This window comes from Eptesicus fuscus, chromosome 21, assembly GCF_027574615.1.
Source record: "Eptesicus fuscus isolate TK198812 chromosome 21, DD_ASM_mEF_20220401, whole genome shotgun sequence".
Taxonomy (NCBI): domain Eukaryota; kingdom Metazoa; phylum Chordata; class Mammalia; order Chiroptera; family Vespertilionidae; genus Eptesicus; species Eptesicus fuscus.
In genome coordinates, this window is record NC_072493.1 from 27,295,837 (window position 1) to 27,323,001 (window position 27,165).

General features: G+C 45.9%; 1 protein-coding gene and 1 pseudogene across 5 annotated transcripts in view; one reads left to right on the top strand and one right to left on the bottom strand.

The window, feature by feature from the left end:
* The window catches only part of MBTPS1 (membrane bound transcription factor peptidase, site 1), a 48,632-nt gene extending 25,835 nt beyond the window's left edge, over positions 1 to 22,797 (top strand). The window contains exons 12-22 of one of the 5 annotated variants that reach the window (XM_008139714.3): positions 3,598 to 3,786; positions 4,328 to 4,500; positions 6,813 to 6,928; positions 7,459 to 7,615; positions 8,358 to 8,482; positions 9,370 to 9,447; positions 12,925 to 13,065; positions 15,537 to 15,668; positions 17,121 to 17,247; positions 20,277 to 20,407; positions 21,770 to 22,797. In XM_008139714.3, the coding sequence (XP_008137936.1) occupies positions 3,598 to 3,786; positions 4,328 to 4,500; positions 6,813 to 6,928; positions 7,459 to 7,615; positions 8,358 to 8,482; positions 9,370 to 9,447; positions 12,925 to 13,065; positions 15,537 to 15,668; positions 17,121 to 17,247; positions 20,277 to 20,407; positions 21,770 to 21,966 (1,566 nt within the window). In that variant the 3' untranslated portion in view covers positions 21,967 to 22,797. The other 4 variants (XM_054711355.1, XM_054711356.1, XM_054711358.1 and 1 more) reach the window with 4 other exon arrangements.
* Positions 10,823 to 10,967, bottom strand: LOC114230995 (small nucleolar RNA SNORA48; annotated as a pseudogene).
* Positions 22,798 to 27,165: the final 4,368 nt, after the last annotated feature.

Consider the following 27,165-nt stretch of genomic DNA (forward strand, 5'->3'; position numbering starts at 1 on the left):
GGCCCAGACCTTTGTGCCTTAGCATTTTCTCCTGAAAATAAACAGGAAAGGTTCTCTTGTCGAGTGCCAGGGTATTGGAAGCAGTAATTTATTTTCCCCTAAGTCTTTTATACACAAGTCCAGGGATAAATTAGTAAAACCCATTTGCTATTTTTTTACTTTGACATCTTGAGTTTAGCTTCTGAATCGACTAATTACATATGATCCTTTATCTTTATTATTTCCCACCTATAATTAAAGGCTCACTTGTGAGAATAAGCACAAATGGGCCTTAAGGTCTAGAAAGTATGGCCTTTTTTGAATTTTGTTTTTATCATTTTTTTATACTTACTGCATAAACATTATCTTAACAGTAAAGGATAGGGAAAGAGAACAGATAAATAACTTTCAGCCTCAGCACAGTAACTTAGGCATTTTTAAAAAATTTTGCATACCAGCTGGTTTGTTTGTTTTTCAATTAACCATTTACATTCAGTATTATTTTGTACTAGAGGCCCAGTGCACGAAATTCATGCACGGGGTGTGGGGGGGGGTTCTTTCAGCCCAGCCTGCATCCTCTCTAATCCAGGAACCCTCGGGGGATGTCTGACAGGGATCGGGCTTAAACCGGCAGTCGGACATACTTCTCACAATCCAGGACTGCTGGCTCCTAACTGCTCACCTGCCTGCCTGCCTGATCACCCTTAACTGGCCCCCCTGCCAGCCTGATCACCCCTAACCACCTCTGCCTGCCGACCTGATTGCCTCTAACTGCCCTCCCCCACCCCCCTGCCGCATGGTCGCCCCTTACTGCCACCCCTGCCGGCCTAGTTGCCCCCAACAGCCCCCCTCTGCCGACCTGGTCGCCCCTCACTGGCCCCCCTAACAGCCTAGTCACCCCCAACTGCCCCCCTGCTGGCCTGGTTGCCCCCAACTGCACCCCCCCACTGGCCTGGTTGCCCCCAACTGCCCCCCCTGCCAGCCTGGTCGCCCCTCGCTGTCCCCCTCTGCCGGCCTGGTTGCCCCATACAGCCTGCTGTTCAGTCATTTGGTTGTCCCTCACTAACCCCCCTGCTGGCCTGTTTGCCCCACACAGCCTGCTGCTCAGTCGTTTGGTCATCCCTCACTAAACCCCCGGCTGGCCTTTTCACTCCACTCAGCCTGTTCGGTTGTCCGTTCGGTTGTCCGTTCAGTTGTTTCAGATGTGATGGCCTCTGGCTCTTTATATGTATATATTAGTTTCAGGTACACAGCATAGTGGTCATAGCCACTATTTTTTTTTAATACTCTTTTCCAGCTCTTACCTGAAATACATATTTTTATCATTGTGCACTAGACAAAAATTTAATCCTTTTTTTTTCAGTTTTCATTATGTTGAAAACATTAAAAAATGTCTATAGATACCCATGTACTTATAGTGGTTGTTTAATATTACATAGAACTACGAAGTCATAATTTTCTTACTATTTCCCCCTGCATGAACAAAAAATAGGTGATTTTCCAATATAAGCATTTCACTGAATATCTTTGTATATGTGATTTCCCTTTCTTCTGAATTATTTCCTTAATGTAAACTCCCTGGGTTGGAATCCAGAGGGCATGGACATTATTATGGCTCTTGGTACATACTACCAAATTCTTTCCAAGAGGAGATACATCATCTCAGACTGTAGAGGGCGCTGTCTCCACCATGTCCGCACTGGGTGGTACTTTTTTTTTAATTCCATGAGATTTTTTTTAAATGGAATAAAATTTGCATAGCATAAAATTTACCCTTTTAAATTGCGCAATTCAGTTTTTAGTGTATTCACAAGTAGTAATGCAATTATCACTACTATATAATTCTAGAACATTTTCATCACCCCAAAAAGAAACATCTATTTGTAGTCACTCCCCATTCTCCTTGCCCTTGGCCCCTGGCAACCACTAATACCCTTTCTGTCTCGTCGGGTTTATCTATTCTAGATAGTTTATTTAAGTGGCATCCGACAATATGTGGTCTTTTGTGACTGGCCTTTCACCTGGCATGATGCCTTTAAGGTTCATTGGTGTGGCAGCATGTATCAATGCGTCACTCCTTTCTATGGCTGAATAATAGTCCATTGTGTGGATGGATCTCAATTTGTTTTATGGATATTTGGTTTGGTTCTAGGTGCTTCATCTTTTAACTTTACATTTGTGAGGTGAATATCTCCAGGTAATAAACCTGGAAAATGCTAATTCTATTTTTTCTTGTGTGAATTAGCTTTTTATTGCCTTGGCCCATTTTTGTACTGGAATTTAGGTTTTCCCTATCCATCTGAGCAAGAAGACCTTCATATCATAGAAAAATTAACCACTGTTGTATTTTATGCAAAAAGTTACACAAATTATTGTTTAATTTTCTTTTTAATGTGAGTGGTGGTTTTATTTTGGGATGGAAATTCTGTAAAGGTTTCACGTTTCCATTCAGTTGAATTTTGATCTTTTGTTTCAAACATTAGAAACATGTTTCCACAGATATAATTAAAATTTTCAATTTCGTTTTCTACTGACTTTTATGCTTGTTAGACATGTAGCTTTTAAATCTGTGTTAATTTGATATGTGATATAAGAGATAGATGAAAATTAACTTTTTTCTCAATTGCTAACCAGTCATCTCAAGAGCATTTATTAAAAATCCCTTTCCTTATTATTTGCATGCTGTACCCTATAAATATTTTTCTCCTTTTTCAGATTTTTTTTTAATATGCTGACTCATTTGGGGAGTATTGTTACTATCTGGCTTGTGAGGGAAATGAGTAATTGTGGTTAGTTTGAAATATTGGTTATTGAAATTTTGAAATATTAGAATGTTAGAGCTCATTTATGTTTCTTCCAGATGGTCTCTCTCATGCTTCCCTTTTCACTTTCCTCATACCTGGAAGAGACTAAAGGGGCAGGCGTTCTGACAACAAGCCAGCTCTTCCTCTGGGCGTCCCATAAACTTCACCTCCCCAATCATTGGCTTCAGAATTTGGGGACAGTTTGCATCCATGTCGTTTTATTATTTGGTTCCTTTAAGTTAATGTGATTCTTTTTTTAAAAATATTTTTTTATTGATTTCAGAGAGGGAGGGAGAGGGAGAGATAGAAACATCAGTGATGAGAGAGAATCATTGATTGGCTGCCTCCTGCCCTCTATTGGGGATCGAGCCCGCAACCCCGGGCATGTGCCCTTGACCAGAATTGAACCTGGGACCCTTCAGTCCGGAGGCTGATGCTCTATCCACTGAGCTAAACCAGCTAGGGCTAATGTGATTCTTTAAGCATACAACTAATTGGGATCTAACCTCCAACCTGAGAGTTTTAATTTATTTAAATTCACTATATCTGTACATCAACAAATTCTCTTTAAAATTGGAGGCTGTCAGAAAAAGAGAAAAAAAAATTGGAGGCTGTCAGAAATAATGGATTCTATACATTTCTAGTGGGTGATGTTCTAGACATTCTGTAGGCTACTTTGGTTATAGGTTGCTTAGTGTCTGTATACAAATTTCATTTTGCCTTTTTTAAAATATGAAGTATTTCTCAAAAACTGCTGTAGATAATTTAGGAATTGAGCATTTCACCTTAGCCTTGGCTTGTTTTTCTCCTGCAGCCTGACTGGCAGCCCTATTTGCCACAGAATGGAGACAACATCGAAGTGGCTTTCTCTTACTCCTCGGTGTTATGGCCTTGGTCAGGCTACCTGGCCATTTCCATTTCTGTCACCAAGAAAGCGGCTTCCTGGGAAGGCATTGCGCAGGGGCACGTCATGATCACGGTAGCTTCCCCAGCAGAGGTAGAAGTAAGTGCGTGCAGAGAGGGGCTTGTGATTCTTAACCTTTCACCTTCGCCTGCCAGGAAGGGGCACAGGCTCAGTGCCCATGGGCTCAGATTGGAAGCACAGTTGGTGTGATTAGGCTTGAAGGCCATGATCAGTGATTCCAGGATCACTGTACAGCAGCTGGAGTTTAAAAGCCAGCTCACTAATGAGTGATGGTGCCTTCAGTCCTGTTGCTGAGCAACAGCACATAGGACTATTTCATGCCAAATTTCAAGCTCAGAATGATTAGAGAAAATATGTGTTCTCTGAAAGGGAATGTAGGGGTTAATCCTGTGTAGCTTCAGAAACAGGGTGATTTAGATTTTAAGTCTCAAACTCAAGGTCTTGAATGGAATTAATTGTGATACATGAAGGTTCCTTTCTACATTTGTTATTGGAAATTTTTGTATTCAAATTGTTAGGGTTAAAATGATAAATAGAATGGACTTTTTAAATAAATCCCCAAACCTGAAAGTTTCTTCTGAGCCAAAGGGGCACTTCAAATTTCTTTTATTTTTTTCAGTCAAAAAATGGTGCAGAACAGACTTCAACAGTGAAGCTCCCAATTAAGGTGAAGATAATTCCTGCTCCTCCTCGAAGCAAGAGAGTTCTCTGGGACCAGTACCACAACCTCCGCTATCCGCCCGGCTACTTCCCCAGGGATAATCTGAGAATGAAAAATGACCCTTTGGACTGGTAAGCAGCCACCAGACGCAACCCTCATCACCGTGGGCCCCCCCCCCCCCGCCCCCGTCCTTCCACAGCAGGCCTAGAGGTCGCTGTCCCTGCTGGAAGCAGACGTCACTCCTCACTGAGCCTGACTTCCTCGACCCTCAGACTTTGCAGGTCCTCATCACAGTCTTAGGGCATCCTGTGAATCTCCCTGCAGACTTGCACAACTGTGCAGTAAAAAACCTTGAACTCATCCTTAATTGCTCTCTTCCCCTCTGTTGAATCATTCAGCAAATCCTGTTAGTCCTCTTTCCAGACATGTCCTGACTCCTGCCCTGTCTGGCCGCCACCTCTGCTCCCACTCTTGTTCAGGCCACCATCTCTTACCTCTGGACTGCATCCGTCACCTCCTGATTGACTGCTACCATTTTTGCTCCCTTAAATCCCTTTGTCCACTCAGCAGCTCTGGTCACCTAAAAACATAAATTCTATCACGGTTTGCTTAAAACTCCCGTGGCTGCCTATTCATACTTCTTCACATGCCAGACTTCCTGATGTGTCCTCCTCAGGCCTCCAGGCCCTGCCCCTCACAGCCCCTCCAGGGCCGCTGGGCTGACCCTGAAAATGGTGAGCAACAATGATTGAAAGATTCGAGGAGGACACTTATAAGGTGTCAGAGCATAGCCAGAGCCCTGCACGAGCTCCAAGTGACTTTGAGTTGTTCTGAGTCCATGTATTCTTCTAAATTCTTCCCAACTACACCAGGCTGGTTCTTCCTTGAACCCTGCCCACTGTACTAACTGTTGGGAACTTAGTTCAAGTTCCTTCTTTACCTCTGCTTGCCAAGTGTCAGAGACACAGGTCAATTCCCGGTGGCGGGGCAGACAGAGAAGCCATGAGAAGTTGTGGGTGTGTAAGAATGAGTCTTTATTGCAGAAGCCTATGGCCACATAGTCATCAGACAAGACAGTCCTCCTAGCAAAGTCTATGCAGAAGGCAGCTGGACACCGGCTGGTTAATACATATCTTTCTATAAAGTAGCATCAGTCTCTGTACCCACAGTATCTGAGCAGCCACATGATGCCCTAGACTCACTGCCTTGTGTCATAGCGGTACCTAAGCTCTCTGGCTCAGCAGCTTCTCCTGTCTCTTCCCCCTCTCCCCCCTCCCATCTGCTCTCTGTAGCAGACTTCTTCACATACTCCAGCCAACTAGCTGGTCAGTAACCTACTTTTACACTATTTAGACAATGAAGGCTTCGTGCCAATAGTTACATCAATCATATGGCTACTGAAGGGCACAGTGTACCATGTGTCCTTGCGCCTGCTCATGGTATCTTGGCCTGATTAGGATTCTCAGGCTCAGAGTCCTTGAACATCCCATTTAGGCACATGGCCAGAGTGGCCTTTGGCCATTCTGCTGTATTGATAACAAGGCCTCTGTGCTCCCATGGGCCTGACTATCCGGGGACCTGGCATGGTTCCCACATAAGATCAGTGCTGCTCTTTATAAAGATGTCTCTGGAAGGTAGATTGGAGGGGCTCAGACCAGAGGCAAGTAGACAAGAAATGAGAAGTTGGTAGACCAGGGCAATGGCCATGGTCCTGGAGAGGAACGCATGGGTTCTGCCCTGCTGAGGAGGCAGACTGTCAGGCTGTGAGGTGGGGGGTGGGAGGTAGAATGACCCTCCTTGTGTTTCTTGGGGCATTTGGGTAGGCGGCTGACGGAGTACACAATAGGGAAATGTGCACATTGAGGAGGATGAAGGATGGAAAGGTAAGCAGTAGTAGTGATGTAAGATTAACTGTTTGTCACCGTCTTAGTTCATTTGCTCTGTGTGGTGTGGCCCAGCATGTCTGCGTTCCCATGCCGAATTTGTCAAATGCTGGTGGTTGCTGACCATTCACATGTATGCCATCGCTAAGGTGATGCCTCAGTGCATTTCTTCTTTTTAAATACATTTTTATTGATTTCAGAGAGGAAGGGAGAGGGAGAGAGAGTTAGGAACATCAGTGATGAGAGAGAAACATATTGATCGGCTGCCTCCTGCACATCCCCCACAGGGGATCAAGCCCGCAACCTGGGCATGTGCCCTGATTGGGAATCGAACCAACCCCTCCTGGGTTGATGTTCAACCTCAGCTACGCCAGCTGGGCAGTGCGTTCCTTCTTCTTCTTTTATCTCTTCGTGCCTGTGCCTTGAGCACGATTTCCTATTACTTCTGCTGGGGATGGAGCTGTGTTCCTGCAGAGGCGATGGGTTCAGGAATTAACCTGTGGCTACCTTTATGACAAGGAGAATTGATCATTTTAGTGCTGGGGCTTGCTGTTTTTCAGGAATGGCGACCACATCCACACCAATTTCAGGGACATGTACCAGCACTTGAGAAGCATGGGCTACTTTGTCGAAGTCCTCGGCTCCCCCTTCACGTGCTTTGACGCTAACCAATATGGTGAGCAACAACGGGGTGCTAGCCAGATGTTCTTTCCTCTCTGTGGGGTGTTTGTGAAACGTTTGAAAGGTGAATTACGGTTTAAATGAGAGGCCAGCAAGGGAACATGTGTGGGGTCTCCTGGTCCCAGTGGAGGCACCAAGCAGAGAGGTACACATTCCTACTTAGTGGTGATGGTGGTCATGTTAAGCTAAAATGAGATACTGTCAGAATGTACTTTTATTATTTTACTTATATTTTAATTAAAAGAAGCTCTAGCACTGTATTTGGCTTCTTCTCCAGTAAGGGAAATACCTTTGTGTTGGACATCACAGATGAAACAGAGGCCACTGCTAGCTGGTGTCTGTGTACTGCAGGGCCCCGATCCTTTCTTTTTCACCCTCTTCTAAAGTGGATCAGGGGCTACAAACTGAAATGTTAGAAGCTAGTAACTTGCGGCATGGATGCCAGTAAACTACTGTGTTTCTGAAACAGTGACATCCTGTCGTCCAGAGGTGAAATTTCTCAGAGCTTGGCATTTTGTCCCTCAGGAACTTTGCTCATGGTGGACAGTGAAGAGGAGTACTTCCCCGAGGAGGTTGCCAAACTGCGGCGGGATGTAGACAATGGCCTTTCAATCATTGTCTTCAGTGACTGGTACAACACGTCTGTTATGAGAAAAGTCAAGTTTTACGATGAAAACACGAGGTACTGATATGAGTTGGTATTTGGATAAGAAATTTCACTTTAGGGAATTAAGTTCCTCCTAGCAAATACTTCAAGTGCCTTTTGGCCCATTGGTGGTCTTTTCAGATGTCAGAGGCAGGTTCAGACACTTGGTTAGAGAAAGCTTTCTCTTCACATACTAGCGATGTTCCTGAAAGCTGCTTGTAAAGTCAGTAAAATGCTCATTGATTCCAGGTACTAATTTAAAGGCTTCGTCATTCCTTGTTGATCGTAGATACTTGAGCTTTAAATTTCTGTTCAGTTCTTTTCCATTCTTCTGTTGCTCTGTTACTGAATCTATGAATTTAAATGCACGAAAGCACCTGTTATTAAAAAAAAAACCCACTTAGTAAATTAGTTATTAATCAAAGATTCCCAAAGTATTATGAATATGTCACTCCTATGATAAAGTTTGAATTTTTTCTTCAGTCTGTGATGAATTTTATAAGCTTGTCACCTCTTTTTCCTTCACAGACCCCTTGAGGTCTGGTCTTTATATGCAGTGCCTTTATGTCATGTGGACTGCATTTTATGAAATAAATTTCCTCTGCACACTGGCTGAAGCATTTATGTTATGGTATTGCTCAGACCCAGGCATAGTTTCAGCTGCACCCTTAGTGTGGCTGGGCTGGATCTGGCATGTTCAGTTTTGTTGTGAGGAGAGTAAGTGTATACACAGTGTTTCAGTTCCTTCCTTCTTGGCGCCTCCTTGTCACTTTCACAGGCAGTGGTGGATGCCGGACACTGGGGGAGCCAATATCCCAGCTCTGAATGAACTTCTGTCTGTCTGGAATATGGGGTTCAGCGATGGCCTGTACGAAGGGGATTTTACCCTGGCGAGCCATGACAGTAAGGTTCTGTGTTTGTGTTTTCATAGGGCACATTATTCTAGGAGAGCCTATGTTTCAGAGAGAGGTGGTGTGGTTCCTGAAGCAGGGAGGCTCTGTGGAGAGAATGCTTCAGTGTCTTCCCAGAGGTGTTAGCTACTCTAGTTCTGCCCAAATGTTCAAAATGAAATATTTTATGCAAGTACCGCTAGTTTTAGTGCCACCTGTAAGGTGCTCTATAGCCTGTATTTTCCCAAATAGGGAATACCTCATAGGTTCCTGATTATTTATATAATTCTGTTTATGACAAAACTTTGCAAATCTCATGTAAGACATTTCCCCATAGATAGTTTTGGGAGCTAGTTTCTAGAACATTATCTTTTTATTAAAAAAAAGTTTTTTATTTATTTCAGAGAGAGGAAGGGAGAAGGAGAGATAGAAACATCAATGCTGAGAGAAGCATTGATCGGCTGCCTCCTGCATGCACCCCACTGGGGATCAAGCCCGCACCCTAGGCATATGCCCTGACCAGGAATCAAACCTTGACCTCCTGGTTCATGGGTTAATGCTCAACCACTGAGCACACCAGCTGGGCTAAAACAATATGTTGAGCACTATGGTTACTGATTCTGCTCATCCTGTCTTAGTTGTTTCAAGTCTGTGACAACTCTGACTTCTGAAATCTATTCAGAAACTTTATATTAATAGTATTTTTTTTCCAGTTCAATTTTAAGGTCATTCCTTTTAGTTTAAGTATCACCAGGCAATAATAGCAATTCTTCTCCTAAGATTAAAAACAAGTTTAGGAAACATATAATGTCTAAAGAATGCATTTTAGGTAAATGAATAGCTGTTAATAAAATGTTCCATGTTTCTATGTTCTCACAACTTTGAACAACTGTTTTCTAGTGTATTATGCATCAGGGTGCAGCATCGCTAAATTTCCAGAAGATGGCATAGTGATAACACACACTTTTAAAGACCAAGGTAAGGAATGTTCACATGCTCTTTGGTTTCCTTCTTTCTCTTTTTATTTTAATTAACAGTTTTATTGCATATAACTTACCCTTTTAAAGTATGCAATTCAGTGATTTTTAGTGTATTCACACAGTTGTGCATTCATCACCACTATCTACTTCCAGAATATTTTCATCACCCCGGAAAGAAATCCACTTACCCATTAGCAGTTTTGTTTTGTTTTTATAATTTATTATTTTGTGTGGTACCTACTTTAAGCAAAACTTCTGGGTAGAGGCTCTGGGAGATGCAAAGATATGATAAGACATCCTCTTGCTGATAATTTGAATATATGTGTATACTGACCACTACAAAATAAATTGAATTTCCCATAGGAGAGGGGCTGTTGAATATTTGTAGATATTCTTTAAAACTACTTTTAAAATTGCTTAAAATTTGTGTTACCATTTATAAAGCATTCTGTGATTGCCAGATTACTGAAATTTAGAAAAATGTTGACCAGGTTTTGATGTTTTTAACTGTATGAAGGTAAGGAATATTAATTACAGGGTCTTCTCTTACAATTCCCTTAAGAATTTGAAGAGAAAAAAGATCTTCCTTTTCAGCTTGCTTGCTTGCTTTCTGTTGTTGTTTTTTCCTGAACCCAGAAAAAGATAAATGCTCATGTATATTATTAGCTACACTGTGCCAGGCCCCATTTTATGTGCTTTTCGTGTTTTACTTTTTTGCAACAACTCATGCACTATCATTAAAACTCCCTTTTCAGGCGAGAACAGGCAGGGTAAATGCATCTAAGGCCACAGTGAGAGTTAAATGGCAGAGACTCAGGATTTGAACACATTCTGGCTCCTGAGAATATATGATTCACAGTAACTGCCCTCTGAAATAATTCCAGTATCACCATACTAGACCCCCACCCAATTTTCTGAAAGCCAATTGTGACCCATTTATTATTCTCATAGCATCCAGTTTTATGTGCAGAGTGACATATATCCATGTCCACAAAAGCTGTTAGGTGACATGTTCACTCTTAATGGAGTTGTGCTAGAACTACCTATTCACTGTTATCTAGAAGTTACTAGAATAATCACAACATCTCCACAAACTTTAAAACTACATCCCCTCCTCATTCTCAGTTAATATTAATAATCTACTTAGGAGGCTGGGGGAAGGTCAATGGGGGAAAAAAGGAGACATATGTACTGCTATTTGTAATATTTTAAACAATTAAAAAATAAATAAAATGGGGGGGAAAGTGCTTTAGCTATAGGTAATCCACAATTAAAGCAAAGCAAATAGATATATTAACAAAAAAACAATAATCTACTTATTATGATACCAGTGTTTCTGATCTTTTCCCCTCCAAGACCTAGGAATTATAATTTTATGTGCCTCAGGCATAAAACAGCTCTGGCCACTGACACAAACATCAAGCAAGGATGAACTAAGGACTGTACGTCTGCTTTGCCCCTGATTGATATAAGAGCAACACCACCAATCAGGTGTCTTCTTGCCCATTGCCAGGGGAGTTCAATTTTGTTTCTTTAATTGTAGCCAGGCATCACCGAAGAAAGCAAATGATACAGTTCCCCTCACTTTAGTATCTGAGACACTGTGTTAGTGCCCTGAGCATACCAGGGGAGCAGAGAGGAGCCAGAGCAACCTGGACTGCCTTGACCTTCCCAAAGGCGGGAAGCCATCTACTTGCCCTGGTGTCCAGCAGTCTTCCTGCAGCCCCGCACTCCAGTCTCTCTCACCTCAGCCAAGAATTTGAGACTATTCTGTACCCAACAGGACAGGCTTATGGAAATTTACAGGAAGGATTCATTTTCTCACGCAAGTTGATATTTTTTTAAATTCCAGAATGGAAAGCCTCTTCATTGTAAAAGTTTGCCATTTTCTGTAATTGGAAGTTAGGAACAGTTTCATTAATTGAAAATGATGAGAAGGCAGGAAGTATTTCTCACTCATCTTATTTGCAACTGCAAGGTAAAATTTATTTTTGTCTTACCTGAAAGGGCTTTTCCCCTTCATCCAGGCAAGATCAATCAATAGGTCTGTGTTCATAGGGTTATATTTTAACTTTAAGCTCATAAATAATCATGTCTCCCAGTCACTTGGCACAGTTTACCATGGGTTAGTGATTCTTTCTGAAATCAGCTTCTCACAGGGCAGTGTCATTTCTGGTAGGGGTCAAACAGGGAGGACAGCAGTGGTCTTGTGGCCGGCTGCTAGTGCCTTGTTTTGTTGGGAGAGGAATCAAAAGTAGATTTAAGGGCACGTACTTCATTTTGATGTTCTGGTGGCCTGAAAATAAAAATGCCTTGAAATCCTTTTTAAGGAGATTTTTATCTTCACACAGGCTTTAGGTTGAATAATCTTTTGGACACAAAAGGAATTTGAAAATCTGGGTTATGCTGGATCACAAAGGATCTTATTGTGAGAAACCAAACTGTGTGAAAACCAGAGGCCACACAGTATACACCCCCCGTCTCATCTGTTGTACTGTGCTGTCTCCCTCTCCCCCAAGAACACCTTGCTGTCTCCCACTCAGTTCCTAGTGGAGTTACACACAGAGAGCAGGAAATGCTGCGCTTTTGTAGCCACAGACATTTTCGATGTTACCAACGTGGTAAATACAGGCTTTTGATGAAGATGTGCGTCATCTAGTGCCAGGGAACGTGTTTGCTTCAGGGCTAGAGACTCCTAGATTATGCGATGATGTCACTGGCAGTTGCTGCCTGTGGCATTTTATGCATTTTTGACTTTTTGGTTCATTAAACATTGTAAATTGTGCCATCTGTTTGGTCAGAGATAAGAAGGCTCTGTTCTGGAACATTTGTATTTATGGATTAATATCTTAAATCTAAATTTAAAATATTGTGGGCATATATTTTTTAATTAGTTATGTTTGTCCTAGCTTTCAATAGTAAGACATGAAACTGGATATCAGTATCTGACAATGTCTGTAGATGTATCTATAACTGCCTGGCAAGCTGCCCCGAGTGGATGTGGTCCAAGGACATAAGCCTTTCAGCATGATAAGACAGGACAAAAGTTTGTACTTTTAATATAAAAAGGGAAAAGTGAAACCTTTCAAATTATAAATACTATTACCACCATTTCAAGTGAAAATGAAAGAGGATGGATATGGATATATAGGGTGTCCCCAAAAATGTATACACACTTTGAATAATTATTAATTCCAATGTTTCTTTCTTTTCAGATTTAACTCATTGGAATGAATATTCAAAATGTGTATACATTTTTGGGGACATCCTGCATACATACACATATAAGTGAATTTTGCTAAAACCCAAATTAGTGGCACTTGAGGCCTTGTTTTTCTATGCTGAAAGTTTGCACTGCTGTGATTAAAGAGTGGGTTTTGCTGTGATTTCTTTGTCACATGTCAAGTTAAGTGGCAACTGGAAAATAATTTATTCCTCAATAAATTTTTTCATTGCTGTTTTTGTGTTGTTTCAGGATTGGAGGTTTTAAAGCAGGAAACAGCAGTTGTTGAAAATGTCCCCATTTTGGGGCTTTATCAGATTCCAGTTGAGGGCGGAGGCCGGATTGTCTTGTACGGAGACTCCAATTGCTTAGATGACAGTCACCGACAGAAGGGTGAGAATTGGTGGTGTGGCTGAAAAGTAGATTGTGCTTCATGACTTTGATATTCAAATCCTTTCTCCTCCTTGTCCCTGGAAAAGCACAGATGAGATGCTGCTAAATTAACAGAAACCTGCTCATGAGAGACAGATGCAGTTGGGGAAGTTCCTGCTGCTTTGATTGCTTGGACTATTTTAATCCTAAATAATAAAGAGGTGATATGCAAATTGACCATCACACCCTCACACAAGATGGCTGGCAGGGGAGGGCAGTTGTGGGCAATCAGGCCAGCAGGGGAGGGCAGTTAGGGGTGACCAGGCCAGCAGGGGCGGGCAGTTGGGGACAACCAGGCTGGCAGGGGAGGGCAGTTGGGGGGACCAGGCCTGCAGGGGAGGGCAGTTGTGGGGGGACTAGGCCTTCAGGGGAGGGCAGTTAGGGGCGACCAGACCCACAGGGAGGGCAGTTAGGGGCGACCAGGCTAGCAGGGCAGGGCAGTTGGAGGTCACCAGGCCCGCAGGGGAGGTCAGTTGGGGGCAATCGGGCCAGCAGGGGAGCAGTTAGGCATTGATCAGGCCGGCAAGGGAGTGGTTAGGGGCAATCAGGCAGGCAGGCAGGCAGGCAGGAGAGCTGTTGGGAGCCAGCAGTCCCGGATTGTGAGAGGGATGTCCGACTGCCAGTTTCGGACATCCCCGGAGGGGTCCAGATTGGAGAGGGTGCAGGCCGGGCTGAGGGACCACCCCCCCCTGGGGCACGAATTTTCATGCTAGTAAGTATATAAGTCTGGGTGCATTTAATAAGCAAAATGACATTCATTCACTGCCTTCTCCTCCATGTCCATTGTCCTGGGTCCAGTAGGTGCCAAGACCACTGAGTTGCAGTGGAGAGACCCTTTGCTGGCTTACCTGGCCTGCCCTACTAGCTCCCCCTCTGGGGTCTGTACGTTAATGGCACTGACATGCAGGTGCCCCTCTCGGATCGGACCCACTTTTCCTGGAGGGCCAGCACTTGGTTCTCCTCCAAACCAGGTCGTTTTGGCTGTTATGAGTCTTCACCCATGGGGAGTGTTGGGTTCATTAGCAGGTATGTGGTTTGAGGGCAGAGAGGCAGGAAGTATTCCTTAGTAACCCTCCTCTTTTTCAGCATCTCTCTATGCATCCTCCAAATTTGGGGTTTTTGAGCTTGAACACAGTTTATTTTCCTCTTTTTGTAAAGGAGGAAGTGAAATGGTGAAAATGTTATATCTTTTTGCCTGGTGGGATGATGACAAAACCAGGATTAAAACCTAATCTTCTAACTGGAGAACTGGGCGGAGGGGAGGGTGAGGAGGTACACTGTCACACTGGCAAACAGTGAACAGGCTTAGCCGGGAAGAATGAGGCCACGAGGGCATGAATTGGGAGTTATATGGTGCACCTCTCCTCTGACTTAAAATTGAAGTTGACTAAATTCTTAGCATTTTATGTAAACCCTTAGAATCAGATTGGTCTTGTTAAAAATCAAAAGTGAAGATTAGAGTCACAGTTAAAAGAAGATTAATGTTTTATTTCCACAGAGATCTTTTTTAAGACCTGAAATCTCCCGGTATGACTCTTTATTAAAATGTTCAATGCTTGGGAGAAATGTCCTGGTCTTTAAACTTCAGAAGGGAACGTAGGGGACCCTCGGGGCTTTGAGCACTCCATCAGAAGTGCTCTCAGTGGGAGAAGTGCTTCCTGGGTGGGTCATCTCGTGAGTCTTGTCTGGTCAAGCTGGTGTTGATGGGATTTGGAGTGGCCGCTGTGGGGAGTACAGTGCGGAAGTGGTGATCCCAGGAGTAGACAGCAGTATCTCAGTCTCCAGATAGACAGTGGCCATCCACATGGCTCTGATGGGAGTGTTGGTCACAGCCCAGCACCTAGACTCCCTGTGGTGTCTCCCAGAATCACTGAGCATTTTCTGCTCTTAAACTTGGTGGTTTGGGCCCACTGACTCAGTGCAGTCTGTAAACCCACGTCCCTGTGGAGTGCACAGGTGGTCCTGGCTCTGCCCTCACAATCAGGGTCCTTCCCCCAGGACAGCCTCAGGCATTGACAAGTTTCAGCACCCTACTCTCCTCTCTTCTTGCCTGGAGCCCGGACTCTGGGTGGTTCTTCTCTCAGTGGGTGTCATGTGGTCTCGCCATTCCTGAATGAGCTGTGTTCTGTCCTCGTCGTGAGGGCCCGGAGCCCAGTGGTGCTCTAACAGTTTGTCCAGCCAGTGCCCGTTGTTGCTGCCCTGCCCAAGCCCTGGGGCCGGGCGTGAAGGCCACGGCCAGGTCGTATTTCTTGCTGTCCTCTGTGGCTGGCACTGACCGTGGAGAATGCACGTTTCTCAAGTATAAGGCTTATTCTGATCTAATCTCCCCTCTCATTCCCCACCCCCTCATTTTGGGGGCTTTTATTTTCCTGTAGAAATTCCTTTAAAAAAAAAAATCTAATTCCTAAGCAGTATGCTTATTGAACCCACAGACTGCTTTTGGCTCCTGGATGCGCTCCTTCAGTACACGTCGTATGGGGTGACACCTCCCAGCCTCAGTCATTCTGGGAATCGGCAGCGCCCTCCCAGCGGGGCGGGCTCGACCCCTCCAGAGAGGATGGAAGGTGAGTGGGCTGACAGATGCTCAGTGCGGGGGGATTGGGTGAAGCTTGGCTCAGGCTGTTTCAGGAAATAGTCATGCCTGCCAGAAAATGGAGCCAGTTAAGGGTACCTCTGGTTGTTTTTCTTAACAACTGTGAACGGAGTAGGGGCCAATGGCTCTAACCTGCGGGCAGGGTCATTCTCCTGTGAACAGAAGGGACATGGACTGAGGCCCTCAGGTGCCATGTGCTTTCCCATGCTCACTCCTGGGTCCTCACAGTGCTCCAAGTTGATGTTTATCATCCCACTCTCACAGACAAAGATCCTGGCTCCTCCCCAGGGAGGAACAGCCAACGTTTTTTGTTTTGTTTTGTTTTTTATTGATTTCAGAGAGGATGGAAGGAAAGAGAGAGAGAAACATCAATGATGAGAGAGAATCATTAATCAGCTACCTCCTACACACCCCACACTGGGGATCGAGCCCACAACCCGGGCATGTGTCCTAACCAGGAATCGAACCGTGACCTCCTCGTTCATAGGTTGACGGTCAACCACTGAGCCATGCCAGTCAGGCAACAGCCAGTGTTTTTGAGCTCTCACTAGGTAGCAGGCACCGGGCCTGGGGTGCTTTACAGATTCCCTCAGTGGGTCCTCAGAACCCTGTGAAAATAGATAGTATTCTTTCCAGTTCACCAGTGAAGAAACAGGAGCTGAGGGAATTCAAGTAACTGCTCGAGGCCACCAGTGGTTATGCAGTGGAGCCTGAAGAGAAGGTTCCGTGGGACCTGCGGCCTCGCCCGCGTGGTGTACAGCAGGCAGGGCTGATCTGCGTGCTCTCATGGCCCGAATGTTGTGATCCTCGCAGCGCTGTCCACAGAAGTGCAGTGTGAGCCACAGGCGTAATTCTGAATTTCCCAGTGGCCACATTAAAAAGGTAAAAGGAAACAGGTGAAATTCACTTTAATAAAATACTTTAGCCTAGTACACCACAGTATTATTTAAATATGTGACACCCCATTTCAGTTGCTCAGTAGCCATATATAGCCAGTGGCTACAGTATTGGACAGCACAGATAAAAGTAGTTTTGAACTTTGAAGATGAAGATTTTTTTTGGCCTGAAAATTAAATACTTCAAAAGAGAAAGAATTTTCTATGAAGAATATCTGTAGGTTAGATTCCTCAAGTATAGCCTGGTACATGTAATTACAGTTAGTAAAGGTTGCTCAGCCACTGCAAGCGTACCGCGTGGCCACTTTAAAGGGAACGGCTGTTCTGTTTACTCCCCTTCAGCAATGAGCACACATCACCGGGTGGCCCCAGTCAGGTCTTAATTCTGAAGCACCTGGAAGACAGGTTAACAGAGCACACAGTGGGCACGTTGGCAGGAAAGCAGACAGATAAGTAATGAAGCTTCGTTTTTCCCCTGGCATTTTCATAACATCGATCGGTTCCTGCTGTCGGTTGACGCCGCCTAGGGAACCACCTGCACCGGTATTCCAAGGTCCTGGAGGCCCGTTTGGGAGGCCCGGAGCCTCGGGCTCTGCCTGCCTGCCCACACCTGTCATGGGCCAAGCCACAGCCTTTAAATGAGACAGCTCCCAGGTTAGTGTCTTCCTGTGCTTTCCCACCCCTTCTGCAGGATTTGTGATTCATTACCTTTATTAAAATAAGAGAATGGAATTTTCCTGGCATTTTTGTCAACTCTTCTAGCTTGTTGCTTTGTGGTAGTTATTTAAATTAGTGACCTTTAGAATTGTGCTCTCTGGTGGTATCTGCATAAAGAAGTACTTTGGGTAATTAGCATTTCCTTAGGTTTGGTAGATTCTTGCTCTAAAAGCTGTGATCCGATAGTGATTTAACTTGAACAGAAGCTCTGGGTTTGAGGTTCAGGGGGTGAGTCCTCCCTGTTTTTTATGTTGATTCTGAAATACAGATGGGTCCTTTCTTTTGTCATGCCCAAAGGCCTGAGACTGCTTGTGGTAGATCCAGTCCTTGGTTGTAGCTTGGCCGAATGTGCATCTGTGCCGTTCTCCCTGTGCCTGGTAAAGTGACCTCCTACCACAACAGGGTCATTGTGGGTACACTTCTGTGTGTGATGCACAGACATTGATCTGCCTGCTTCTCTATCTTACTATCGAACTTGACCTTGCGTCATTTCTTTTCGGAAGCCAGTTGGAGTTATCCATGGACAGTATCTTGCTCTGTCAACGAGAACGGGGCTTTTCCTGACTGAGGATCCTGGCATAGTGAAACGGGCCCATGTCCCGGGCACAGGACATGGGGTAGTCCTCCCCCTCCCTCTCCTTTGAGGGGTGCCGTGAGAAACGGTCTTCCACTGACAGGCAGCACACTGCACGCACATTGGCGGCTGGAGCTCCCCCACACCCTTCAGGCAGCGTCTCCCTCTAGGGAGGCTTCTGCCTTCTCTCACCCACCAGGCTGCCCACTTTGCTTGGGTCTCAGTGTATACAGATGTTGGTGTGGCTAGGGGGCATGTGGCAGGGGACAGAGGACCACCATCTATGCTTCAAGCTACTGAAAGGAGGAGGCCTGCACAAGGCCTCGGAGCCGCCTCTGCTCTCCTGCTGTCATGAGCAGCAGCACGGTTCAGCACTCACTGACCATATGGCCTTGTTAAGCGTGCTCCATAGAAAACAGTGGGATGATAGCATCATCACCTTGTGTTCCCATCAGCTGTTTTCCTTCTGAAGCTATAATTACTGGTACTTTTCCATTCTAGTTAGCACCCCGTCATTTAAAATTTTCTGAAAAGATTCCATTTTTACATGTCATCTATTTATAACGCACCATTATCTAGCATTCTGACCAGACTTTAATTCCAGCTGTGATCAGCAATTCATACTCATTGGACAGTTGTTGTCGACTAAAGTTCCCAAAACCCAATTATTCTTCACGATGCTGGTCAGGGCTCTGAGAAACGGATAACAACATCCTTAGTCTCTGCCCATCCATCAACGCCAACCTGGCCCATCAAGAGTGCCAATAATGTGCAGCTCCTAGAATGTGATTTTCACCTTCTCACTCAGGAATTCCTTCCTCACACACTCACAAGGCTTCACCTTTAGCTCACATTTCACATCTTGTTGAATATTAGTCTCAGTCCTCAGAGACATAGACCTGCATTGAGTCTCTGAAGAAATTTGGATAATGTCAGACAGCTGCCCAGAGCCCTTGGCAGGCCCAGTGTCCATTGTCATTGCCGAGTGCCTGTTTCAGGTCAATCTCTGAAACGTGAGCTCTTTTTCTCCTTGTCTTTGCTGAGCATAGGGGTTCTTAGAGCAGTGGCATGCGTGTCACACCCACTGGGAGCTCCCTCCATCAGAACACTAAAATTCTCAATGGTAGCGTCGTGTACTGTTACCACAGTTGCATAACTATAAAGTGCCATCACCAGATAATTAAATTCCAGAACAGGATGTCACCAATGAGAATTAAAATACAGCCCCATATATATTCAGCTACAGAGTCATAAAGCTTAAATGTCATTGATTCTATAATTTAACACTGTCAGTTTAATTTTCAGACTGATTGAGCCTGAAGTGAAAAGTTAAATCATACCAAGTAGAAAGGTTGTAATACTCATTGGCATTTTCCAGGCAGCCGCCCAGGTGGAAGTACACGATAGTAGTTTATCTCTTTCCTATACAGAAACCCTCTCCACAGACCTAATGTCTGCAGCTTCTGCTGACCTCACCGTGATTGCTGATAGAACTTAATATCTTTGCTTTTACTTGGCCAAAGTAAGGGAATGAATAAGAAGCAGAAAAGTAGGAATTCATAATTCGCGAACATATTTCATTCTGTCCCTCACTTTGGCCAGAACAGTCTTCACATTTTTCTGTTGGCACTCTTTGCTCTTATATCTGGGTGTCCTCCCAAGCTCTCTACTGCTCTTGGCAGCATGTCAGCCTCTCTGTGCTTCAGGTCTAAGTTATATTGGCCTGAACAAGTCCTTCTGATCTCAGAATTAATAGTAGCGCTGCTGTAACGAATCCAGCACATTTCACAGCCCGTGTTTCCTTTCCTCGCTGTCCTGGTCCAGGGGCAAGGCAGGTGCTCTCCCCATTCGCCTCTCTCAACTCCTGGGTTCCTGTGTCTGCCTTATTCTCCCTCCTGATGATGGTGCCCTTGAAAGGAGAGACAGAGTCTGGCTCCGGCACCAGTGTAGCCACCTTTGCTGCGTTGGTTTGCATTCATCTGAAAACAGCTCCCGCCTTCAGTGTCTCGTGGCAGAGACCTTCAGGTGCCTGTAGTCCTGCCTGTGGCCACGAAGCCCTGGTTTAGCTCCTGCCCCCTGCGAGCACCTTTCAGAGGTTAACATGGTGCTTCCTCTCCCAGTGCTCTGATCTCCCAGGCTGCAGTGTTACAAACCCAGCAGAAACGCTCCCTGCTCAGATATGAAAACCTCATGGGCATGGACTTGATTTTGACACTTCTTTCTCAACCTGGAAGTTGTCTCTACAGCTGTAACGCAGTTGCATTGAGGTTGATGTAGTTGGACATCATTTCAAATTTCTCTTTAAATCCCTTTTTTTTCTTAGGTATTGGGTAAGCTTCCTAGGGTAGTACAGTTGCTTATTTTTATTTTGTTTTAATCCATTTTCCTGAAGTAATCTTTGGAAACATCAGAAGCTCCTCTCCATCGACCTGGACAAAGTGGTATTACCCAACTTTCGATCGAATCGCCCTCAAGTGAGGCCCTTGTCTCCCGGAGAAAGTGGTGCCTGGGACATTCCTGGAGGTCAGTTCTCAGGTGCTTCCTTACTGTGCTAAGTCACACTGCAGTTGTTCAAAGGCTCTCCCTCCAGGCGGTGGGCTGGATGGCTCCAGTCTTTGCCTTCTTGAAAGCTATGGTGGTACAAATCAATAAGGCCATAAGCAGGCCTAACAAAGTAGCACACTATCCTCTCTCTCAGAAAACTCTATCATGGATTTTCAGATTGGAATTTCTTTTATGATAGTTCAATATTACACTTGAAATTTTTCCAACAGAGTAACTTGCAGATTCTTATTTAGGTTCTACAAACAAAATATACCACAGGGGATGCCTGTCATCAGCTGGTTTTTTGTCCAAGCCAGCGGCTATAGCCACCCTGGCTCCTGAGCCCTCAGCCCAGAGGTCTCTACCAATTCTCTGCCCTACTCCACCTGGGTCAGACCTCACTGGGTCTGAGCTGATTTTGTCCCCTCACCCTAAGTGACATCCAGTGTACCCACTACAGATAATGGCTTTGGCCTGACTGGTCTGTCTGGAACAGGTTCTCCCTTACCTGGGACAATTGGTACCAAGTCACTTCAGCAGTGAGCAGGCGGCGCTCTCGCTCTGGAAATGCCTGTGCTCCTCCAAGGGTTTACATCTCCCACGCGGGGTTTCTTCTGGTTCCAGGAATTGGCCAGAAATTCTGGGGACCCGAAAGGGGCACCACAGCCCATTCAGTTCAACTCTGGGAGCTTTGTGTGGTGATGCCAAGCCTCGGAGGGCCTTGCCTGCAGGTCCTGGGATGCACTGAAGATAATCATTTTGAACCCCAGCATTCCTGAGTTACAGAGTCATTCTAACTATAAAGCGAGGGTTCTCCAGTGGGCCCTCTTAGTTTCTGACCACGTGTCCCATCTGTGCAGGAGGCTGGGGCACAGCCAGCCATCCTTAACTTCCTGCCTGGCCTCCTCTCTCTCCCTTCCTCTCAGCTAGGAAGGAAGCACCCTCTCTCCTCCCCAGCATCCATACTTACCCATCTTCCATTGTTTTTGAACAAAAAGCAGCTCTGGGCAGCCCTATTATAGAGTGTCTGTGACAGGAGAAAGGCCAGTCCTGGTCTCTGTCTGAGATGAGCACAGACCTCCCTGTATACGCCCCCCCCATAGGCATGCACACCCACACCCACACCCACACTTAGAAGCTGCCAATCTGAGAACGCACCTGCAGGTTGCTTTGATTCATTCTCTACTAATTCCCTGGGTTACTTTAGCTAAGGTTTAAAAATTATGTTTGCCCTGCAAGCCCAGCTAATGAAATTAGTTAGCATTTTGTTCCTGATGAGCCTGCCTCTCCTGGGAGAAGAGGCTGTGGTGTTACTGATCATTCACCGCTGTCCCCTTGCAGGGATCATGCCTGGCCGCTACAATCAGGAGGTGGGCCAGACCATTCCCGTCTTTGCCTTCCTGGGAGCCATGGTGGTCCTGGCCTTCTTTGTGGTACAAATCAACAAGGCCAAAAGCAGGCCGAAGCGGAGGAAACCCAGGGTGAAGCGCCCACAGCTCATGCAGCAGGTTCACCCACCAAAGACCCCTTCTGTGTGACGACGTCAGACTACTGACTGTGAGAGCCAGAGAGAGCCTTTCCTGACAGTCTGGGGGGCAGGCGGAGCTGGCATGTTTCCAGAGGAGCCGCCTGCTTACAGGGCCTTCGTCTTCAGCTGCAAGGGTCCGAGAGGCTGTTCTAAATAGGCTTCCCCTTGTGATGCATGGAGGCTCGTGTACATCTCAGTGTGTCCTGTCCCAGGGCCAGGGTCCCTCAGGAGGGATTCTGTGGGTCAGCCTCAGGTGGACTTCATCCAGCCGCTGCATGCACCAAAGACTTGGAGGACAGCAAAGGCAGTCCGGGGTCTCCAGCCTGAGAGGGAGGATATACTGTTCAACAACGACACAACTCTGACCAAGCTAAGATATGCTCATTACGGCTATTTTCTATATTTATTGTTGGAGAAAAGTCACTTTAAAGACTTGTGCTATTTGGAAGCAAAGCTATTTTTTTTGTCAACGGAATGCAGTTTTTTACTATTCCATCATGAGGAATAACACAGATTCCGTGATCTCCTTTTTGATGAAAGGACAGACTGAGATTTGAAGGCAATTGCACAGATCTGTGAAACATAGACCTTCGCTTTATTTTTATAAGTCTCAACTGCCATCATGTTTTGTAATTTGGGGTCTTGATTTCACCATTGTCGGTGAAGAAAATTTTCAATAAATATGCATTATCTGTATGAAGCTAAAAGGGATTGTGTCACGGGCTCTGTTTTCTCCTGTCCCATTTCTCTTGGATGATAGCCTGGAATGGGTTCTGTATTAGCCTGTTAATTTTTGTTGAATGTAATTCACGTACTATAAAAATCTCCTTTTTAAAGTGTACATACAATTCAGTAGTTTTTAGTATATTCACAAGGTCATGCAACCATCACCCCCACAATTCTAGAACCTATTCATCACTCCCACAAGAAACCCTGTTAGCAGTCAACCTCTATTCCCTCCCCCAAAGCCCATGGCAGCCACTAATTTGCTGTCTATGGACTTGCCTATTCTGAACATTGCATATAAATGGAACCATACAACATATAGCTTTTGTGACTGGCTTCTTTCATTTAGCATGTTTTCAAGACTCATGAGAGCAAGTCAGTACTTTGTTCCTTTTTATGGCGGAATGGATAGACCTCGTTTTGTTTATCCATTTCTCAGTTGATGGACATTTGAGTTGTTTCAACTTGTTGGCTATTGTGAGTAACGCTTTCTCTGAGCATTTGTGTACAAGTTTTTGTGTGGACGTAAATTTTCATTTTTGTTAGGTAGATACCTAGGAGTAAAATCATATAGCTCCTGTGTCTGTGTTTCTGAAGAATTGCCCAACTCTTTGTTTCCAAAGTGGCTGCCTCTTTTTACATTTTCATCAGTGTGGATGAAGGTTCCAGTTTCTCAACATCCTCACCAACACTTGTTACTGTCCATCTTTTTTATTCTAGGCATCTTAGTGGTGTGAAGTGGTATCTCATTGTGGTTTTGATTGGCATTTTTCTGAAGACTAACGATGTTGAGCATCTTTTCATGTGCTTCCTGGCCATTTGTATATCTTCTTTGGAGAAATGTCTGTTCAGAGCCTTTGCCCATTCTTTTATTGGGCTGCTCTTTTATTAGTGACTTGTAAGAGTTCTTCATATTTTCTAGATACAAGTCTCTTACCAAAGACACATGACTGCAAGTTTTTTCTCTCATTCTGTCCTGTTTTGTTCACTTTCCTGGTGGTATCATTTGAGGCATAACATTTTTTTCATTTTGATGAAGTCCATTTTATCTACTAGGTGGCATTTCTAAGAAACCAGTCTAAGGCAACCTGTTTTTAACCCCTGCCTGACCAGTCTTTATGTTGACTAGCTGAACATCAGCCTTCACATCACAGGTGAGGACGGACGGACTGGAAAGGAGGTGGTAGAGGCCATGTGGGATCAAGGTGCCGATGAAGTTCTGGGGAGAAAAAGGCCCAGGGATGAGGGAGCAACTATTAGGCTCAGCTCCTGTGATGGGTTCTCCTTAGCAAGTCACGTTGGTGACCTTGCACTTTTAAGTGCACTCTGTGGCTGCTATTGGTTTGAGGCTTTGGAGAAATTGCCAAGGGCCCCACAAAGCTTTCCCATCCCAAGCACCCCTGAGAACTACAGCGTGCTGCTCTTAGAGATGGTCTGTGGATCTGAGTGTCGCTCCCACGTATCAAAACAAAGGCTTGCTCACTATTTGCTATGGAGCCTTCTGGTCCCCCTGCCTACCCTCCATCCTTGTCTCACAGGGGAATGAGGACATGGCCCCAGCATAAAACAGCAGGTTGCAGGGTTGGTACAGGCTGGAGCGCCCAGGCCCTGTCTCGGGGATAGCACATCCTAAGTTTTCTAGAGAAGCCTGAAATCTGTGAAACCTCCCGTTTTAATGTTGGCAGGTGATTGAATTAGAGAAAGTTTCGTGTAAACTAGGCAAAGCTTCTCCCTCTCTATCGTACAGTTATCCAAACCGTAGCGGGGTGACTGTGGAATGAAGTTCTAGTCCCCATGCAGCACTGAGTTTGTAGTCCCTGCTGGCTGCAGCCTCCGGCTCACCAGTCTCTCTCAAACTTGGATGCCTCACCTCCAAATGATGGTGCTTGGACCCGGGGTGTCCCCTGTTCCTGCTCGAGGTGTATGTCTACAGGTGTCACTTGCCTTCGGGACTGGCTCTTCTGCCTCCCCCCTTCCCTGAGCCGAGGCCGCTCACTGCCCTGCTTGCTCACTGCAGAGACGGGTCCTGCTCTTTAGATGAGGGGGCCCTGCCAACCCCAGGAGCGAGCACACTCATGGCGTATTTGTCTCGGTGCACATGTGTAGGGTCATGTAGTTGGGACAGGAGAGGACAGGTAAGGACAAGCACAGACACCCAGACAGTAAGGCTAAGTCAAGAACAGAAGAGAGTTGTTAAGATAGCAAAGATTTTTAGGGACCTGTGGTTACTGCAGCTCCAAGAAGAGAAACTGCATGAGGGATAATCTAACGGTGAAGTTCAGTAGCAACACGTAAAGGCTGGTTGGTCTTTGAATAAAGAGCAGCTCTGTGCAGTATTGAAGCCCTGGGGCAAAGAAAGGGTGCCTGGAACGGGCAGCAGTGTGATGTGCCTGCCGAAGAGGCTGTGTTAATAGAAGAGTAACAGAAAACGAAGGCGGCTCCTTCCCTGTCTGGCACTGTTAGGAGCTGGGAGCCAGACTCACTGCGCTACGTGTAGTATGTGCACTAGTTTCACCTGTGCGCCAACATGGGCAAGTAGGCATCACTGCCCCATTCACAGAGGAAGCGGCAGCTGGGCTCAGTACCTTCCAGAATCCACAGTGAGCAGTGCAGGCAGGATTGGCACAAAGCCTGAGTGCCCACCTCTGTCCCTCCTTCTGGCATCTGCATGATGTCCGTGTCTGCCTCATTTTAGGAACAGTGACACATTGGGAGGATGTCTGGACAGGGGGTCTTGGGACAGAGTAGAGTCGTGGGAGCGCTGTCCAAGGAGAAAGGCCTTGTCAGGTGGTTGCCATGGGATACCTGGCCCACCTGGGAGGAGTGTTCTAGAGAGGATGTTACCGGGCAGGGCACAGGTGTTGAACTGCGGCTCTGGCCCTGGGTCCAGTTCCAGCCTGGCCACTTCCTGCTCGTGGGCCTTCACTGATCAGGCCCTGTGCCATCCCACAGCCACATGCTGGCACGCCAGCACTCAGTTATGTCAGCCCTGTCAATGGTAGATCTTGGTGACAGATGGACTTGAAGGCTGTGGGCCTGGGCCAAGCCAACTCTGCTGCAGGGAACTTTTTCTTCCGGCGTGTCCTCTCATTGTCCTAATGAACAATTATATCTTAAACAACAACAACAAAAAACAAGCAACCAACCCATAGCAATCATAGATAGACCATGGGGGCCCTGGGAACCAAGAGGGGCGGGTGTGAGGTTGGGCCCCAGGACTCACCACTAACCACCCTCTTCCTGGAAAGTTAGGAGGGGCTCTGACTGCAGGAGCTTGAAGGTGCTGCACCACCTCAGCCCCACCCAGTGCCAGGGACACGCAGGTCTGAGACCTTCCCTGTACGTGCACTTGTCCATCTTGTGCTCTTACAGGATCAAGCCCTGTGCACGAGGATCCTGAGGGAGCGGGAATGGTCCCTGCCATTGGTGAACCTGCCCAGCAACCATTGCACTGCATCTGCTCACCTGTCAAATGGACCAGTTTAAAAACATTATGCTAAGTCCAAGGAGCCGGACACAAAAGACCACACAGTGTATGAGCCCATCTATGAGGACAGGCATATCTGTGGTTGCTCAGGGCTGGGGGAGGGGGTGATGAGAATAGCTACAGGTAATGGGTTTCCTCTGGAGGAGATGAAGATGTTTGGAACTGGATAGTAGTTGTGGTTGCACAACATTGCAAATGTACTGAATGTCCATTTTAAAATGGTGAATTTTATGTTCTACGGATTTTGCCACCAAGTTTTCCCAGGGGATTCTGTGAACCGGCAGGATGGAAGCCCCGGGCTTGGAGACCTGGAGAGGCTCCCTGGGGGTCAGGACCCAGGTGATGCCACTGCAGGGGCTCTGCGCCCAGAGCTGGCCCTCCTCCAGGCCTGTGACTCCTCCTCTCTCCGGCCGCTGAAACCTCCATGGAGTGTCCTCAGGATGCAGTGAGCAGGAGGAAGGTCAGCATCGCAACATTGAAAACACTGCCTTATCCTTCCAGGTGCAAGTACCCTCTTTCACCCAGAGCAGGACTCGGGTCCTGCCCCTCTTTATAGGGAGGAGACAGCTGGACTTGGCCGTGTCTCACCTGGAGTCTCCAGACCGGGCTCTGCAGAAGAGACCCCTACTGTTGAGTCCCCGGGGTGGGGAGCTCAGGGTGCTGGTGTGTCCATTTCCAATTGCTGCTGAGACAGATCACCACAAATTTGTGGCATAAAACAACACATGGATTCTCCTACAGTTCTAGAGGTGGGAAGTCCAAAAATTCTCCTTGGGCTAAAATCAGGTGTCAGCAGGGATGCTCCCTCTGCAGACTCCAAAGGAGACCTGCTTTCCTGCCTTTTCCAGCTTCTGGAGGCTTCCCAAAATGCCTTGGCTTGTGACCCCCTTTTTTTAAAAAAACACACACACACACACACACACACACACACACACACACACACATATTTTATTGACTCCAGAGAGGAAGGGAGAGGGAGAGAGAGACAGAAACACC